This window comes from Martes martes (genome assembly GCF_963455335.1).
Source record: "Martes martes genome assembly, contig: scaffold_291, whole genome shotgun sequence".
Lineage (NCBI taxonomy): Eukaryota > Metazoa > Chordata > Mammalia > Carnivora > Mustelidae > Martes > Martes martes.
Genome location: NW_027666482.1, coordinates 1 through 19,262, shown reverse-complemented (window position 1 = coordinate 19,262; position 19,262 = coordinate 1). Strand labels below are relative to the sequence as shown.

Sequence of the window (19,262 nt, the reverse complement as noted above, 5' to 3'; positions counted from 1 at the left end):
TAAAACAACCTAACAAAAGTGAGCATTATGCATAGTAATAACGTAACTGCATTGCTAAGTATAGTTAATGACTTGAGTTAAGAAGCTCCTTTAAAAGGTTTTAAGATTTTTTTAGTCTCAACAGTTTCAAGGACCATAGCTGACATATATATATATACATATATATGGTTTTTTTCCCCTCTATGTATTCAATTTTTTTTTATTTATGTGGTTGAATGCATACCATACCCGATATAAGTCTTTTGATGCTTTCTAATTGGGCTGTCAATAATAACTCTTCACACTTCAGGATTTCAAACTGTACTTCATACAACTGAAGCTGCAGATCATAATAATCAGCTTCTAACTGATCCAATCGTGCTATGGCTTCTGTACCACCCTGCAAACTCTGCATCTGTGTGAAAATAAAATAAAAATATTTCTAGCTGGTGGGGACAAGAAAAAAAAAATCAAGCTATGATTAGAAATGAATACTAATAATACGGCATAAATCCATGAATCAACTGTTCCAAGAAAAAAACTTGAAGACAAGAACTAAGATTTTTTAAAAGATAGATAGTTATTAATCAAAACATAATACAGTTTTGGAAATAACTAGGCAAATATGGTAAATTAATTTGTATTACAGCTCATGTTTAGAATCTATTATTCTAATTATTATAATATAAATATTAAAAGTGTCCTTTCCTTTCAAAAGTGGATGTGCTAGGATATTCAGTTTTCTCTTCCAAATACGAATGAGATTATGTATGAATGAATAAGATTAAGCATACTGGCATAGTTAAAACCACAGGATAAAAGTCTGGTTTCCCTACACTGGAACTATGTTGTGCTCCATGGTCACAACCTGGCTAGGCTCTGGAATCTGGTGAGTGGGGAGCAAGGTGAGTGGGTGTTAGGAAAACAATATGACAGAACTGATTTTCTAGAAATCCCTGCAATCTACTAATAATGGTAACTATTAATATCTTTAAGTAAATGCACTCAGGATCCTGTATCCAACCTAAGGTGGGACTCAGATTTCTAAGCATGTCTTATGAAGTGGTGGTTGGTCTTGCATGAGGTTTGCTTGGTTGGTTGATTGGGTTTTGGTCCTGAAAAGACAGGGAGGAAGAGACTTTGCCAGGCATTAAAAGGAAATTACTATCAGCAAAGTATGCTTCAGATACTAGTCCCTAATCCCATTATTTCCATGGATTCCTACTTGGCTCTATGGAGAAAGTTGGCAGTAAGAAGAATTGACAGAATGGCTTTTCAGGATTCTGTGAAGTACAAGCACATGAGAGAGTAAAGCATTCCTCCCAGAACATTTCTTCTAAGAATATAGTTCTACCACTTTGGCAGTTGAAAGGTTCATGCTTAGAAACTCCAGGATACCACTGGCACAGGTACCAGTGTGCCTTGGGTGAACTAGCAGCATTGGTGAGGAGGCCCTGGCCTCAACTGGAACCCCAGTAAGTGACCACCAAAGGGGTAGAGGAGGAACAGAGAAAAATGAGAGAAATGTTTTGTGACCTCATGTGAGGGGTCATCTGGGGCTTCCAGAATACTGAGGATATACTTGGCTGGTACTCTCAGGACAGCTGTGGCAGCAAAGATATTCTTATTGTTGCAAAATAATCCTTTCAGTCTGGTGAGGTTGGTGAAACATGTTAGCACATAGAGTACAGTTTTTTTTTTTTTTTAAAGATTTTATTTATTTATTTGACAGAAATCACAAGTAGGCAGAGAGGCAGGCAGAGAGGGGAGGAAGCAGGCTCCCTGCTGAGCAGAGAGCCCGATGCGGGGCTTGATCCCAGGACCCTGGGATCATGACCTGAACCGAAGGCAGAGGCTTTAACCCACTGAGCCATTCAGGCGCCCCCATAGAGTACATTTTAAACAAGAGTCCAGCCTTTCATGGGGCACCTGGGTGGTTCAGTTGGTTAAGCCCGCTGCCTTCAGTCCTGGGATCAAGCACTGCACTGGGCTCCTTGCTTAGCGGGGAGCCTGCTTTAATCCTCTCCTCCCCACTCATGCTCTATCTCGCAAATAAATCAATAAAATCTTAAAAAAAAAAAAAAAAAAGAGTCCAGTCTTTCCTTTACATTCTAGATACCCAACACAGTCTTACTGAAGAACAGAGTATTTTTTTAAGCACATAATTTAAAGTTCCTTTTAAACTGCAAAGCAACATGGGGTGCCTGGGGGGCCTGGGGTCCTAAGAGTGAGCCCCAAGTCAGGCTCCCCGCTCAGCAGGGAATCTGCTTCTCTCTCTCCCCCAAAGTCGTGAGCATGCATATGCGCTCTTTCTCTCTCAAATAAACAAAATCTTTTTTAAAACCCCTGCAAAGCAACAGTTGGGCTATGATCTAAATGTCCAATGGTATACATTTTAAAATATTCTGGTTAATTAAATACAATGTTATTTAATAAATGTTATAAAAATATTATAAATATTTAATGAATTTATAAGCCAGAAATCCTATTGCATTAGGAAGTATTTTATGATTGATGAACAATAAATATAGAACAAACCACAAAAGGGTTTCATTATAGTGGCTTATAGAGAAAGCTGACAAAATGAAATCCTGCTATTTTTGTCCTAAGTCATAAAATAGGAATCTACATGTGATTTCTTTCCTCAGACTCCCAGTCTCACTTTAAATTATAAACATCCCTTTGCATACTGTCTTGGGTCTCTTACCCAGCTGTGGAGACTATAATTCCAGAATCCATAATCCTCTGTTATCAGCACCAAACTTTCTGTGAGCACAGCATACAAACAAGTGAAATATGTAATGTTAGAAGCTTTATTCCCTAGGGAATTATAATTAGTTAAGATAAAACCTCAGTATGAATTGGTCTAAAAACCTTCTCGTGAGATCAGTTCCAGGGACAACGTTTGGACAGAAACCTGGGCTGTTAGTTCCACCTTCACTATCTTTAGCTCTCTCTTGCTGGAAAGAACCATTTATGTGCCATGTTTGTAACACTGTGCTAAGGCTTCCCCTTGCACACTCTTAAGTCTGACTCTCTTGTCTAATACTTTGGGTAAGGAAAAAAGTTGGGAGCCCCCTGCTGACATACCTTTACATTGTCGGCCAGTATCAAATACCAAACTGACAAAGGAACGGGTGTTTCCTTACCAGAAGTGACCTCACCCCCAACTTTCTGGTTTATTGAGTTCCATTCAAAACAAGGGAGTCCAGAGGTGGATCTGCTATGGTGAGAGGTTCAAAAAGGACAAAACCTCATCAAAGGCAGAAGTGTAAACTAAGGATCTGCTGAATCCCAACCTCTGAGAAAACAAATAATAGGGCAGCAGTGGGCATCAGGGCAAGTAAAAGGCTTTTAAGGACTTCAGGAGAGAGAACTTTTACGGGATAAGATAAGGAGAAAGGGATAAGATACAAATCAGGGAAACCTGGAAGAGCAAAACTATCCTCTGAGGTTTACTTAAATTTTAACAGTGATGCAAAATCCTCAGTGAAAGACATGCAGAGATGTGGGAAGGCTATGCTGCACCAAATCTCGTCCCTATATTATCTGTAATTTCCAGACTGATTTTTCTCCTGGTACCTACTTCAGGTGACCGCCACAGAACTAAAGGAACAGGAATCCAGAGTGAAAGGAGTACTATTTCTGGACAATGGAGCAAGTAGGTGCCACAGTTGGGGTACCTTTTTTTATGCCTGAGGACACTGCTTCCCTGGCAAAAAGGAAGCCTAGAAAGTAGGTTAAGCGCTCAAAGGAGACAATTGAATGCCAATGAAAACTTTGTTACCTCGAAATTTTACTCAGCTCAACGTTTACCTTCTAACAAAACAAACTTTTTTTTAGAAAAAGACCTATTTATGATTTGAGAGTGCACCTGTGCATGCGAGAGGGCAAGAGCACATGCACCAGGGGAGTTGCTGAGGGGAAGAGAGAGAGAGAGAATCCCAGGCTGACTCCCCATTGAGTGTGACACTGACGGCTTGGTCCCAAAAACCCAAGATCACAACCCAAGCCAAAAACAAAAGTTAGATGCTCAACTGACTCAGTTACCCAGGTGCCCCCTGAATAAACAAAACTTCTGATATCAAGATATCAAGATCCCAAAACAAACTGCCTTCCCACTGTGACCCAAGTAATACTAGCAATATTGGAGAGCCTGACCCAATTCCTACAAGAAAGGCCTTTCCACTAGACAAAAGTAGGGAGCAGCATTCTAATAAGTATGGAAAAGGAAACAAAGCACAATGTTTTACAGTAAATCTGGCAAGAAAACTTAAGTACCAATGAATATCCATACATCCACATAAGTACATCATATATAACTGAGCCCACTGATCATTCCCACCAGGCACATTAACAATAATGGTTTTCTTGTGTACCTATTTTGACTATAGAAAATCATGAAACCAGACATAAAGCAATTTATACAAACTAATGCCTCTGTGCTGCCTTTCACCTTGCTGTGCTAGAAAAACCTCATGACATGTGAGGGGCTATGAAAATAAAGCTTTCAGTGTATCTGTGGGCGGAGTCATTCATTCAAGAAATACTCACTGGGCCCCTGGCGCTGTCTGAGTTACAGAGTATGGCAGTTAGCAATAAATGAAGTGAAGGGTCAAAGAGTTGTCATGAAAACCATACATAGCACAATAGAAATAACATTAAAGACAAGCTCAGCAAGCTCTCAATCAAGCCTAGTTCTTTTATTATGTGGCAAAGACAGTTCAGTTCATAAGAAATGGTATCAGACGAACTTGAGTATACAGTTTCCACCAATAACAGCTACACAAATATGGAGAATACATACAAACAGAAGGAATAATCTGGAATTCCACATTTCAGATCTTAAAAAACTGAAACTAGCCATAATTTCTTTAATGTCAAAACCTAATCTCACAATCCATTTGTAGGAAGATACGATCTGACCTGATGTGAATCTCTATTTATTCCATTTAATACGAGAATGTTTCATAATTGGAATACTAACACTTGTCTGAAAGTTATATAACCTATCTTAACTGTCTAAAATCTGAAAAAGCTAGAATTCTAAAACAGATCTGGGGGCACCTGCATGGTTCAGTTGGTTAAACATCTGCCTTTGGCTCAGGTCATGATCCTAGGGTCCTGCCAACATTCAGAAAGCCTACTTCTCCCTAACCCCTGCCCCACTCATGCTCTACCACTATGTCTCTCGCAAATACATAAAAATCTTTTAAATAAATAAATAAATAAAATAGATTTGGTCTCAGGGGTTTCAGATAGTGGCTTATGGGCTTGGAGTATAAAGGGTTATGCTTGAAAATTAAATGAGATAATACATAAAGCACTAAATATAGGCCTAAAACATTTAAAACTTTCTATTTACTTTTTTGTAACCAATATCAAAATATATTTAGGTGGCTAAAACAGAATTTGACAAGTAATATAAATTAAAACTTTTAGAGTGGATCCTAGCTTTTTGTACTTAGGAGACTCTGAAATTTCTAGCATGCAGATATGAAACAGATTTTAAACATTTTTTTATTAATATATAGGTTCTTATTTATTTCAGGGATATAGGTCTGTGATTCACCAGTCTTACACAATTCATAGCACTCACCACAGCACATACCCTCCCCAATGTCCATCACCCAGTTACCCCATCCCTCCCACCCCCTCTCCCCTCCAGCAACCTTCAGTTTGTTTCCTGAGATTAACAGTCTCTTATGGTTTGTCTCCCTCTCTGGTTTCGTTTTGTTCCATTTTCCCCTCCCTTCCCCTATGATCCTCTGTCTTGTTTCTCAAATTCCTCGTATCAGTGAGATCACAGGATAATTGTCTCTGATTGACTTATTTCACTTACCATAACACCCTCTAGTAGAACAGACTTTATTAATAAACTAAAAATAAAAGAGCAGCCTGTCTGCCTGGACAAGCATCCCAGCTGCCCTCTGTTCAGACTGTGTCTACCACATCAAAGCTCCTTACTGTTGAAACTTTTTGGCAAGGCCCATTTGAGATGTAACTAACTGTCTTATGCATGGGAATTAAATTTTCCCATCTTTGTTCCCTTCCTTGATACTTGCATAACAATGTCTAGTATTTATTGTGTTCTTACTCTGCATGCCAGGCATTATGCTAAATGCTTTATATACATTAACCAATGAAAACATAACTTTCCTAAAAGGTATACACTAATCATATTTTATAGAGAGGTTATCTAATTTACCCAAGGTTATATAAGTTAATGTTTGCAGAATCAGGATCTACATTATTCTTTCTAATATAGTAGCCATAAGCTGCACATGGCTATTTTTTATAGATTAAATTAGAATTCTGTTCCTCCTGTCACATAAATCACATTAAGAGCTCAACAGATACCTGGTTAGTAGGTATACTACAAGAAAGTGCAAATATAAAACATTTCCATTGTTGTAGGAACTTCTATTGAATAGCACCATCTAGAGCCTAAGCTTATGTCCCCTAGGGTATACTATAAATGTTCAATATATACTTGATGACTTATGTAAAACTGACATCGGGCAATATAACCTTAATCATACTTTAACTATATGCTTTCAGGAGAAAGACAGAAGGGACACCTGGGTGGCTCAGTCAGTTAAGTGTCTGCCTTTGGCTCAGATCATGATTCCAGGGTCCTGGGATGGAGTGCAGCATCAGACTCCTTGCTCAGTGGGAAGCCTCCTTCTCCTCTTGGCCTCTGCCTGCCTCCCACACTGCTTGTGCTCTCTTTCTCAGACAAATAAATGCAAAAAAAAAAAAAAAAAAAAAGGAGAAAGACAAAAGTATGGATTGTAAGGAAGTAGCCTCAAGATTGTTATATATTCAGCTCAATATTCTAGCTATTTATGTATGTTCATAAAGACGACCTCAAGGAATGAAAGTTTTTTAAAAAGGTGAGGAGTGACTGGGCGAATCGACTGGTTAAATGTCTGACTCTTTTTTTTTTTTTTTTAAAGATTTTATTTATTTATTTGACAAACAGAGATCACAAGTAGGCAGAGAGGCAGGCAGAGAGAGAGGAGAAAGCAGGCTCTCCACGGAGCAGAGAGCCAGATGCGGGGCTCAACCCCAGGACCCTGGGATCATGACCTGAGCCGAAGGCAGAGACCTTAACCCACTGAGCCACCCAGGCGCCCCTAAATGTCTGACTCTTGATCTCAGTTCACAGGTCGTGAGTTCAAGCCTGAAGTTGGGCTACACGCTAGGTATGGAGAGTACTTTAAAAAAAAGGGGGGGGGGATGGGTAATGGTTAAAATTCTCTATCAAGACAAGAAAGCACACTGATATATTTTTAGAACCTTCAAGAAGGACTGTCATCCAAAGAGTTACCTGGTTAATTCCCGGTTAACCAGAGAACATGGTTAATCAGAAGGTAAGAGCAAACATTAAATGAGACATGACTATATTTTCTGATTTGTTTCATTCTAGCATCTTAATTTGTTACCTCCTATTTCAATTAATAACCACAAACAAAATCCTCTTACTCCATTAATAATCCTTATTTTATTATTTTTATTTTTATTTTTTTAAAAGATTTTATTTATTTGACAGACAGAGATCACAAGTAGGCAGAGAGACAGGCGGGGGGGGGGGGGCAGGCTCCCGCTGAGCAGAGAGCCCGAAGCGGGACTCGATCCTAGGACCCTGAGATCATGACCTGAGCCGGAGACAGAGGCTTTAACCCACTGAGCCACCCAGGTGCCCCAATAATCCTTATTTTAATAACACTTCTAACATATATGCTACTCTAACCATGTGTGATTTTACATATTCTCATCTTGTTCAATGTTTTAAAATATATCTGACATAATCTGTAAATAATACAGATCTGAAAGTCCAACTGTACTTGCAGAACCAGACTCTGCTATTATTTTTGAATATGGATTGGAGGGAGGGAGTATACTATTCAAAGAACGGAGTGAAGGAGCTATAACTAGTTAAGCTTACCCTGGGTTCTTTCAAAGGTATTGCATCAAAAAGACACTGATATTTTCAGGAGTTTGATGGGAAAATTTCAACACCAGTGGCAATCTGGGATCAGTGGTTCAAGTATAAATGATGTGGGAACCTACAAAATTTGTGTGCAGAGCTGTGTGTACATGCATATTTATCTTAGTACAGGGCTCCTACCTTTCAAATTCTTAATGGGGCAGGAGTCTGTGACCTAAAAGGGGTAAAAGACCCAGGAACATTTAAGAAGGAAACATATTAAAAGGAATGATACATACTCTTAAAGAAATTTAAATAAATTTTTTTTTAAAGCTTTATTTACTTGAGAAAGAGAGTGCATGCGTTCGTGTGTGTGTGTGTGTGTGTGTGTGTGTGTGTGTGTGTGTAGTTTGGGAGGGCCAGAAGGAAAGGGAGAAAGAATCTTAAGCAGGCTGACTCTGCACTGAGTTTGGAGCCCCATGGAGGGCTCAATCTCACGACCCTGAAAACCATGACCTGAGATGAAACGAAGAGTCAGACATTTAACCGACTGTGCCACCCAAGTGCCCCACAGAAGTTAAAAAATTTAAAGGACAAAGAGAATTTTGCTTAGGTAGGTGAAATCTGGCAGAGTTCATCTGAAAGTTGTGTTTCAAGTTCTCACTACACTTGTGGCAAATATTACTAAATATTTAAAATTTTTAAGTATTTTATATTATCACATCAGAAAGTTTTCTATTAAAAAAAAAAAAACAAAACCCAAGACATAACATACTGACATTTTTTTAAAGAACAAAGTTTTCCCATAATTTAAATCACAGAGTAGTACTGTATTATAAAGCCTTCACTGGGAAATCATTTGTTTGGGATGGGCTTAATAATGCATATTTGCTCTGTTTCTCATGAGTAATGTGGTCATCTTAAATTAATGCTAATAAAACTGGTATAGTACATCACAGATATACATAAAACACAATACATACATTATATACACTCAAACATTAACCTGGTAAGAATGACTGACAGGTTTACCAAACCTTTGAAGAATTCAAACACAGTCCACAGCGTTAAGAAGCAGACTATTAAGGTAATGAGGTGGCCCCAGGTAAAATGACCCCACAGATTATCATCCCAGACTCTTAGGGCCCATTTTAGCCCAGCCCTTCTTCTACCACCCTAGACCAACTCCAGTAAGAACAATGTTCTTACATTAGCAAATAATCAGAAATCTTACCCTCAAGCAGTTCTTTTAGGTACCCTGTAACTCAGTGTCCGCTGGCTAGAACAACAAAGCTAGTACATGCGAGGAAGACAAAAGTGCTACTCTATTCCACAGGCAATAAAATGCTAGGATTTAAAAACAAAAACCTAACAAGAATGCTAGGATTTTAAGTTCTAAAAGTTCTGGAACTTGAAATTCAGATAGCTAGTCATATAAGGGAGAAAGCTAATGAGGAACACAAGTGGGAACACAAGTGGGACTGAAATCCTTGCCAAGAGATGCCGAATATAGTGTGAAAAAGTTCTAGGACATGACAAGTTACAATTTTACCTTTAACACTAGTAGCAAATGAAACCTAAGGGTAAAATCACAATTTAAATCATTAACAAAAGACTTCTTTCTAGAACTAATTATAGCCATAATTATAAGTTACCTCATACTGTTTTTTAAACAAGAGTTGATAAGCATATGCACTTTTAAAATGTCAATAAGGACTAAAAAAATCTTCACACAGTGAAAAAGAGGCAATTTGTTTTCCCCTACAGACTGCAATACATTACTCTCAGATATAGCCAGTGTTCTAAAAACCAATATGGTCAATCCACAGAACGGCAGCAAATAATTTCAAAGCACATATCCCACACAAGAGTTCTATCTAGTATTTATAAAGAACTCTTTCAACTTAGTAATAATAATTAAAAAAAAACACCCAATTTTAAAATGGGTAAAAGATCTGAGTATACATTTCTCCAAAGAAGTGGCCAGTAAGCACAAGGAAAGATACTCAATACCATGAAGGAACTGCAAATCAAAAACCCCAATGAGATAACCACTTCAAACTCACCAGCATGCTATAATTTAAAAGAGACAAATTTTAAGTACTAATGATGAGATGAACGATGTGGAGAAATTTTAAGTGCTGTACATGGCTGGTGGGAATGTAAATGTACAGCTGCTCAGGAAAACAGTCTGGTAGTTCCTCAAAAAGTTAAACAGCAATTTGGCTCTTATATATATACCAAGATAAATGAAAACCCTGGGCACGAATGTTTACACGAGCATTGTTCATAATACCTCCCAAAGTAGAAAGAGCCCAAATGTTCATTAACTGACGGAGGATGCACAAAATGTGATATTAATCACAGAATACAGTATCATTCTACAAAAAAACTAACCTAAACATTCATACATGCTACAGCAGGGATGAACTGTGAAAGCACTGTGCTGAGTATAAATGTTAAAAAAAAAAAACCCACATATTTTATGATTCCATTTATATGAAATATCCAGGATAGCACATTTATAGAAAGATTAATGGTCAGGTTGGAAAGTTTAGAGAGAAGATGGGTAATCACTGTTAATGGGGTCAGGTTTATTTCCAGGGTGATGAAAATGTTCTAAAGTTGCTTGTGGCGACACGCATAATTCTGTTAGTATACTGAACAGCACTGAATCTATATACTTTAAATGAGTGAACGGTATGATATTTTAATTGAAGCATAGTTTAGTGAATTTTTTTAATTGTACAGTGAAATTTTTTTTTTTAACTTAAGTATAGTTGGCAATGTTACATTAATTTCAGGTGTACACAAGTCATGTCTTAATGCGGTTTTAAAAAACCATTCCGGTCTACAAAGTACAATACGGGCTACATTCCAAGACCCCCAGTGGATGCCTAACACCACAGACAGTACTGAAACCTATATATACTGTTTCTCCTATACATACACACCTACCATGAAGTATAATTTACAAATGAGCACAGTATGTGATTAATAGCAATAAAATAAAACAATTACAGCAGTATATTGTAATAAAAGTTATGTGAATGTGGTCTCTCTCTCAAAATATCTTCTTGTACTGTGCTCACTCTTCACCATTCAACTGTGAGGCAAATGGAGGCATTGTGATGCAGCATTGGCTACTACTGATCTTCTGGCAATGTATCAGAAGGAGGATCATTTACTTCAGGACTATGGTTGACTGTGGAAAGCAAAACCGTGGATTAAAGGGAAGTGTACAATAAATCTAATCAATCAAATTATTTTATTCCAATCTTTCTGAGGTATAACTGCTTTTTAAAAATAACACAAAGTCAGATGCCTCACCAGTTCATTCTCCTTTGTCCAATAAAAAGCCACACTTCGTGCCTCCTCTAACCAGCCGTTTCAAGATGACTGCAGTACTATTTGAACAAAGGCACAACTCATGCATGTACCCTCAGGAGCCCGGGCATGTGCAGTCTGGATCTGACCATCACCAACTTGCCTTTACTCAGTTCTTAACTACCCAGGAATGCTGTGCAAACCTGAGTAGGTTTTAAAGGAGCAATTTCAGATTTCCAAAACATAAATATAGATTAAACTTTCCCCAACTCCCTACTGCCTTCAATTTAAACCTCTTCTGTTAGTGAGTGAAGGGTCTACATTCCTGGTATTTACAGTCATTTTTGAGAAATGCCTTGCTTTCTACTATCAGCAATGAAACAATTAGAAAAGCATGTGAGGAAACTGACTAGATTTAAGAATGACTCTCCAGTCAATTCTCTATGAACTGGTCAGGGTCATTATTTCATAAAAATAAATGTGGTTGTGCTGCTCCTTGATGAAAACATTATAGTGACTCCATACTGCTTTTAGGGTGAAATTCAAACTCCTTGGTAGGAGACAGAAGGACAGCCCCAAATTTTCCTTAATTTTTCAACTTATCTCTCATTACTCCTGGTCCAGATAACAAAGCTGACTCTTCCTCCCTGCCCCCTAGGACTCCTCGAACATACAGTTCTCTTCACCTAGGACCCTCTGGTCACAGCTGAGTGCTCCTGCATTGGTCCACTTTGTATATAATGATACCTGCTTATCTCACAGCTTATTTCCACACTGTACATGTCTTGCCCCACCATACTCAAAGAACTCTAAACATTATAGCTACTTCTTATTTAGGCTTTAAAAAGTGTTGGGGGAAGATGGGGAGACAAAGGGTATTAATCATGTCTTTATCCCCATCACCCATTAAAACTGTTGGCCAAAAACCCCCCCCAAATAAAAAACACTCCACTTAATAAATGTTTGTTGCATAAATAACTGAGGAGGGACATTTGAGTTGGGGAGAATTCCAAAAGGCAAAAAGATACAAATGAAAGGAAAGAGTTGAAGTTTTGAGCCTGGAGTATTTTGAAGAACTGTGGCTTTAACAGAAAGGAAGATTTAAGAAGATCTAGTAAGAGGAAATGAAATGGTTTGGTTTTAGAAATACTTCACACATACTGTATCAGCCAAAGAAAATGACTTCATATTTTTTCAAAACTGCCTTAATAAAATAAGGCAATAAATTGCCTTATAATACAATAAGTTATCAATTATCTCAAATGAAAATAATGGGAAATAATTCAAAATTTATATAATGATTAAAATATTTTTCATCTCTGAAAAAAAAAAACATTTTTTTTTTTTTGATAGAGAGAGAAAGGGGAGATGAGAAGCAGGCTTCCTGCCAGGCAGGGAGCCCAATGCAGGACTCGATCCCAGGACCCTGGGAATATGACCCAAGCCAAAGGCAGATGCCCAACCGACTGAGCCACCCAGGCACCCTGAAATATTTTTTAATTCTTTGTACAAAAGGCACAAACTGAATAGTCATGCCTAAACCATAAAGTCTTACTATATACTATATACAATCTAAAACACCCTCTTAGGTTCATCCTTAACACCAGCTTTTTTTTTATATATATTTTTATTTATTTATTTGACAGAGAGAGAGATCACAAGTAGGCAGAGAGGCAGGCAGAGAGAGAGGAGGAAGCAGGCTCCCTGCTGAGCAGAGAGCCCGATGCGGGGCTCGATCCCAGGACCCTGGGATCATGACCTGAGCCGAAGGCAGAGGCTTTAACCCACTGAACCACCCAGGCGCCCCCTTAACACCAGCTTTAATCTTCAGTCACTTTTAAAACTACAGTTGACCCTTGAACAAGATGGAGATTTGTTGCTTCCCATACTTAGAAAACTATCAGCAAAAGACCAATGTAGATATTTGAGTACTCTTTCATAAAAAGCAATCTGTTCTGGCCCAATTTAATAATAAAACATAAAATGTTTAATAGCATTTAAAAATAATGGCCTGGGAGGTAATGAAAACTAGTATACATCTAATGGTTTTAATATTTTCACCAAGAGCTGGGCATCAATGGCATATTCTGTGTTGCACTGGACAGTATGAGTAAGAATACTAAAGACACTGATGAACAGGATGACCATGAAAAAAAGTAATTAGGTTTTTTTTTAAGATTTTATTTATTTGAGAGAGAGAGAGAGGGAGGGAGAGAGAGAGAGAGTGTGTGTGTGACACACAAGTGAGGGGAGGGAGAGGGAGAATCCCATGCAGACTTTATGCTGAACTCAATGTGGGGCTCGATCCCACAACCACGAGACCACCAGTCAAAATCAAGAGCCCGATGCTCAACTCACTGAGCTATTCAGACACCTCAAAAGTGGTTAATTTTTAAAAAATCATTTTAGATACATTTTAAATATGTTTATCAGCAATCTCCTCAAGGACTTCTAAAACTATTCTCTTCTGCAGGGGTATTCATGAAGAGGTTTTAATGAGTGTAGTCAAGAAAACTGGACCTCTGCTGCAGACCTCTACTGTTTTTTGTTCCAGCAGGAATAAAATGGGAAGCTCCAAAAGGTAATGGTTTGAATATAATATAATCAATTCTAACAAAATTCTACTGCCTTAAAATTTTTCTATATTTCTCTGGGCACTGAAATTTTCTTAATAAAGCACTGAACCTTACAGTACAAAAAAATTTAAAAACAACAAGAAAATTCTAATGTCAACCTCCTTTTTGTTTTAATAGTGCACTGCAGCCTACAACCACACTGTGATGCTGTGAGAGTACCTCATAGTCTAACTCCTCTATTAGGAGGAGAACTCCTGTTATCATCTCATGGAGACAATGCAAAATTAACAACTGCCTGCAGTGTCAGAAAAACACCACTCTTGTACAAAGATAAAAAACAAATCACAAATCTTTTTAAATTTTATGTGTATTTTTTATTTTTTATTTTTTTACCTCTTCTTTTAGTGCATGTTTCCTCTGTTCCAAACAGATCTCCTTTGCTCTCATCATCTGCAGAGTCTCCTTAGAAACTGCGTATTGGAGTTTTTCCATACGTTCTGCAGCTGCTGCCCATGATGCTTTACCAAATTTCTTCTGATCTGCTCGCATTCGATCGTACACAGCTATTAATAATAATTTTTAGAGACATTAAGACACAAGACAACTTGATATTAAAAATTTCAAAGTTTTAAATCTCACTGACCACACACATAAAGATATAAATCCTACTCCCTTGAGTTACCTGTTAGCAGTTCTAAAATATAACTCAATGTATCTTAGATTCTATTATCTTCAATAAGAATCCTAAGTAATTGGGGTGCCTGGGTGGCTCAGTGGGTTAAGCCTCTGCCTTCGGCTCAGGTCATGATCTCAGGGTACTGGGATGGAGCCCTGCATCGGGCTCTCTGCTCAGCAGAGAGCCTGCTTCCTCCTCTCTCTCTGCCTGCCTCTCTGCCTACTTGTGATCTGCCAAATAAATAAATAAAATCTTAAAAAAACAAAAGAATCCTAAATAATCACCCTCAGAAATAACTTGTGAAGATAAGGAACTGAGTTGTCAGATTTTAAAACTTCCCTTTTTATTTATTTATTTTTTGAAGATGTTATTTATTTGACAGAGCACAAGCAGGTGGAGCAGCAAGCAGAGGGAGAGGGAGTAGACTTCCCAACAAGCAGAACCCAACGCGGGGCTTGATCCTAGGATTTGGGGATCATGACCTGAGGCAAAGGTGGATGCTTAACTGACTGAGTCACTCAGACACCCCAGATTTTAAGAACTTTAAAAATGTTCTTCCACATGTTTAGTTTTATTAAATTTCAAAGATTTTTTTAAACTTTTTTAGGTTTTATTCATTCGTCAGAGAGAGAGAGAGAGAGAGAGAGAGAGAGCACACGCGAGAGCACACGTACATGTGAAAACAAGCAGAGGAATGGCAGGCAGAGGGAGAACACGCTCGCCTGCCTGATGCGGGGCTCCATCCCAGGACTCTGGGATCATGACTGGAGCTGAAGGCAGATGCTTAACCAAATGAGCCACCCAGGCGTCCCTCAAAGGTTTTATACATACTTCATAAAGGTTTATATTTTTTCCTGGGTACATTAACTAAAATGAGAATCTTAACTACTCAAGATTATTTAAAATTATTTAAATTCACATGTTGATCTTATTCTGAGTTCCTCCAAAAATACTATAATGAACTGAGGAAGGAAAAAATAAATCCTAGGTGTTAACATGGAGCTTATTCTGAGGTTAGAGTTGGAGCAGTACAACCAAACACCCAACTTCCTCTCCCACAGCCCCCAAAAAGGAAAAGAAAAAAGTAACTTTTTATTTGCCACAACAGAGCCCTATCTCAAGAGATACTTTTTGACAATCAAAGAGCTAGTATCTTCTCCAGTTAAAGACTTATCACTGATAGTACAGTCATGGCTTATCCTGGGTCCTATACAATTAAACCAACCATTCTTATGCCTAACCACTTTAACAGATCGGAGACACATTTATTACAAAAGAGGTAGCAGTCTGTTTAGCACTGAACTAGTCTGGCTCTTTAAGTTACTACACATTCACTAGTAGTATCTTTTATATGTAAGTGGTAATCCTGTACTGCTACTAAGTCCTAACCATCTTTTCCAAGGAAGTATATCTCATTAAATCTCTGTCTCTGAGTTTTATGAAATCTTAATTTTTTTTATAATAATACATGTACATACATAAAAATTAAAACTGTATAGGCAGGCGTTTAAAGAAAAAGAGCAGTTTCTCAGGCTCAGCTCTCCCTAACCCCTTAATCTCAATGCCCAGATGTAAACAACTTTTAATTATTTCTGGTGGTTACTTCCATATAGAAATAGGTTTCATAAACCAGTATTTTTCCCTAAAAATTGACTGTTTCTCAATTTAGTCTTTAAAAACTACCTGTTGAGTTCCTACTATAAAAGATGAGGAACTGTGCTTAGATTCTCCTCTCAATATAGTTAAATTGGTTCTTTTGGTTTCAGTTTTTCTGTGGCTTTCAAGTGCTAACATAAAAGGGATTTTTCCAATGCATAGTCTTGCTCTGAATCTCAATTTTAGACTTTCTAACAAAATCTACTCATTGGCTGAATATCAAATGATTTTGTCATTTTAAATTTCTACCTATCTTTTAAAACTGTATTATACTATTTTTGCAACCATAAGATCAATAGAGTAGTATAATGTAGGAAAACAAAAATCAGATGATTTGGAGTGAAATAATAGAGTTAAATTCCTAAATTCACTTGTAACTGACATGTAACTTTTGGCAAGAAACTTCATTGTTCTGGGGCTCAATTCCCCTGCTTACGATAAAAGGAAATATAGTATCTAGTCCAAAAGTTTTTGTGGAAAGTACATGAGATAATGACAGTTATTCAAACATTTCTTTCACTTCACATGACACCATCACTCCCTTGTTCTCCACTTCAGTGTCAGGAGCAGCCTCCTGTCCTAATTCAGTCTCATGTTGTTACCACAGGAGCTAATCGAGATACTTTGTCCTCTAATACCTTGGCTAGAACATATTCTTACATTTCACTGTTACTCTCTTCACTTGAAATTATTTTCCCCAAAAGCTCAGAAATATTAAGAGTAACAGAGAAAACTGTGAATGTAAAATGTTTGGAATACTCCTAGAACACTATTGGGATATCTCTAAAACAGATTCTTCTCTCCCTCTGCTGGCAGTCATAAAGATTTTTGCTATGTGGACCTTTCACATTTTCAGAGAAACAACTCTCTAATAATAGTGTATGATGATCTGTACATGTAAAAAAGCTCTGAAGGCAATGCAGTTCTGGTATTCACAAAATAAGTTATGTTTATTTTTAAAAAGTTTAACATGATAACATGTATACCTGTCAGAAATGAGCACATTTAAGATAGTTTTAAAAGCTAAGGATTAGGGGCGCCTGGGTGGCTCAGTTGTTAAGCCCCTGCCTTCAGCTCAGGTCACTATCCCAGGGTCCTGGGATCGAGCCCCACATTGGGCTCCCTACTCAGTGGGGAGTCTGCTTCTCCCTCTCCCACTCCCTCTGCTTCTGTTCCCTTTCTTTGTCTTTCTCTGCCAAATAAACATATAAAATCTTTAAAAAAAAAAAAAGGCTAAGCAATAATAGGGGCACCTGGGTGGCACAGTTAAGTGTCTGACTTGATTTCAGCTCAGGTCGTGATCTCAGGGTCATGAGATTGGGCCCCACCTCCAGCTCTGTGCTCAGCACAAGGTCTGCTGAATATTCTCTTTCCTTTTCCCTTTGCCCTTCCTACTCACACACTCATTCCCTCCCTCTCTCTCTCTCTCAATCTCCCTCTAAAATAAATAAATCAATCTTTAAAATAAAAGCTAACAATAATACATGAAATTAGGTGGACATCTGCCTCTGCAAATGAAAGAAAGTAAGATAAAAGGGCATGTTTTACTCTTCCTCTAAAATGAGAAATTATCAATCAGAGAAAGACAACTATCATATGATCTCTTTGATATGAGGAAGTGGAGATGCAAGGCGGGGGTGGGGGGCGTTGGGGGGAGATAGGAAAAGAAAAAATGAAAAGATGGGATTGGGAGGGAGACAAACCATAAAAGACTCAATCTCAAAAAACAGACTGAGGGTTGCTGGGGGGAGGGGGGACGGGAGAGGGTGGTGGGGAAATGGACATTGGGGAGGGTATGTACTATGATGAGTGCTGTGAAATGTGTAAACCTGGAGATTCACAGACCTGTACCCCTGGGGATAAAAATACATTATATGTTTATTAAAATAAAAAAAAATTAAAAAAAATAAAATAAAATGAGAAATTAGAAAGTTACCTTCTGATTGGAAATATAAAGGACAGCTATTACTATCAGCAGCATAAAGCCACAGAGAGTTCATTCTGTTTCCCTGACATGGGAAGAAGGAAACACACTCAGAAAAGGAAAATAAAGGAAAATTAAATGGCCAAGCAAATATATCTCTGTTTGGGTTCAAAAGCTTCCTGCCAGGATAAAGTCAACAGAATTGAGAAATAAAGAAGTCTACAGTGACTCTAATGAAGAATGTGGAACCCTATAATGATGCCTGTCATATACAAAAATGTTTTGCTTAAAATTGGAGAAGTATAAAATAAGAGAAATCATCAAAATTGCATAGAGCCAGAAATACAAATCATATATAAAAAATACATATGGAATCACTGCAATTCTGTAATAAGCCATATATAGGAAAAAAAACCTGACAGAAACACAAAGTGGTTGCACAGGCAGAAGGATTACAAATGTATGTAGGGTTTTCCCCCACTAATATTCTAAATTTTCTATAATGCTTACATATTCTAAAATTTATTTATTTGAAAAGAGCTTAAGGAAAGGGGCAGAGAGAGAGGGAATTTTATTTTTTTCTTTTCACTTTTTAAAAATTAACACATAATTTATTATTTGTTTCAGGGGTATAGGTCTGTGATTCATCAGTCTTACACAATTCACAGCACTCACCATTTAGCACATACCTTCCCCAATCACCCAGCCACCCCATCCCTCCCACCCCCTCCACTCCAGGAACCCTCAGTTTATTTCCTGAGATTAAGAGTCTCTTCTGGTTTGTCTCCCTCTCTGGTTTCATCTTGTTTCATTTTTCCCTCCCTTCCCCTATGATCCTCTGTCTTGTTTCTCAAATTCCTCGTATCAGTGAGATGATGTGGTAATTATCTTTCTCTGAATGACCTATTTCACTTAGCGTAATACCCTCTAGTTTCATCCAGGTCATTGCAAATGGCAAGATTTCAATTTTTTGATGGCTGCATAATATTCCACTTTATATATATACTACCTCTTCTTTATCCATTCATCTGCTGATGGACATCTAGGCTCTTTCCGTAGTTTGGCTATTGTGGACACTGCTGCTTTAAAGACTGGGGTGCACATGCCCTTCAGATCACTATATTTGTATTGTTAGGGTAAATACCCAGTAGTGCAATTGCTGGGTCGTAGGTAGCTGTTTTCAATTTTCTG

General features: G+C 37.8%; 1 protein-coding gene across 1 annotated transcript in view; it reads right to left on the bottom strand.

Moving 5' to 3' along the window:
• The window catches only part of LOC308337996 (junction-mediating and -regulatory protein), a 36,032-nt gene extending 20,593 nt beyond the window's left edge, over positions 1-15,439 (bottom strand). The window contains exons 1-2 of the mRNA XM_080831549.1: positions 14,209-15,439; positions 229-394 (exon numbers count right to left, since the gene is read on the bottom strand). Of these exons, the coding sequence (XP_080687675.1) occupies positions 229-394; positions 14,209-14,364 (322 nt within the window). The 5' untranslated portion in view covers positions 14,365-15,439. The remainder of the gene's footprint in view (positions 1-228; positions 395-14,208) is intronic.
• Between the last annotated feature and the right edge of the window lie 3,823 nt (positions 15,440-19,262).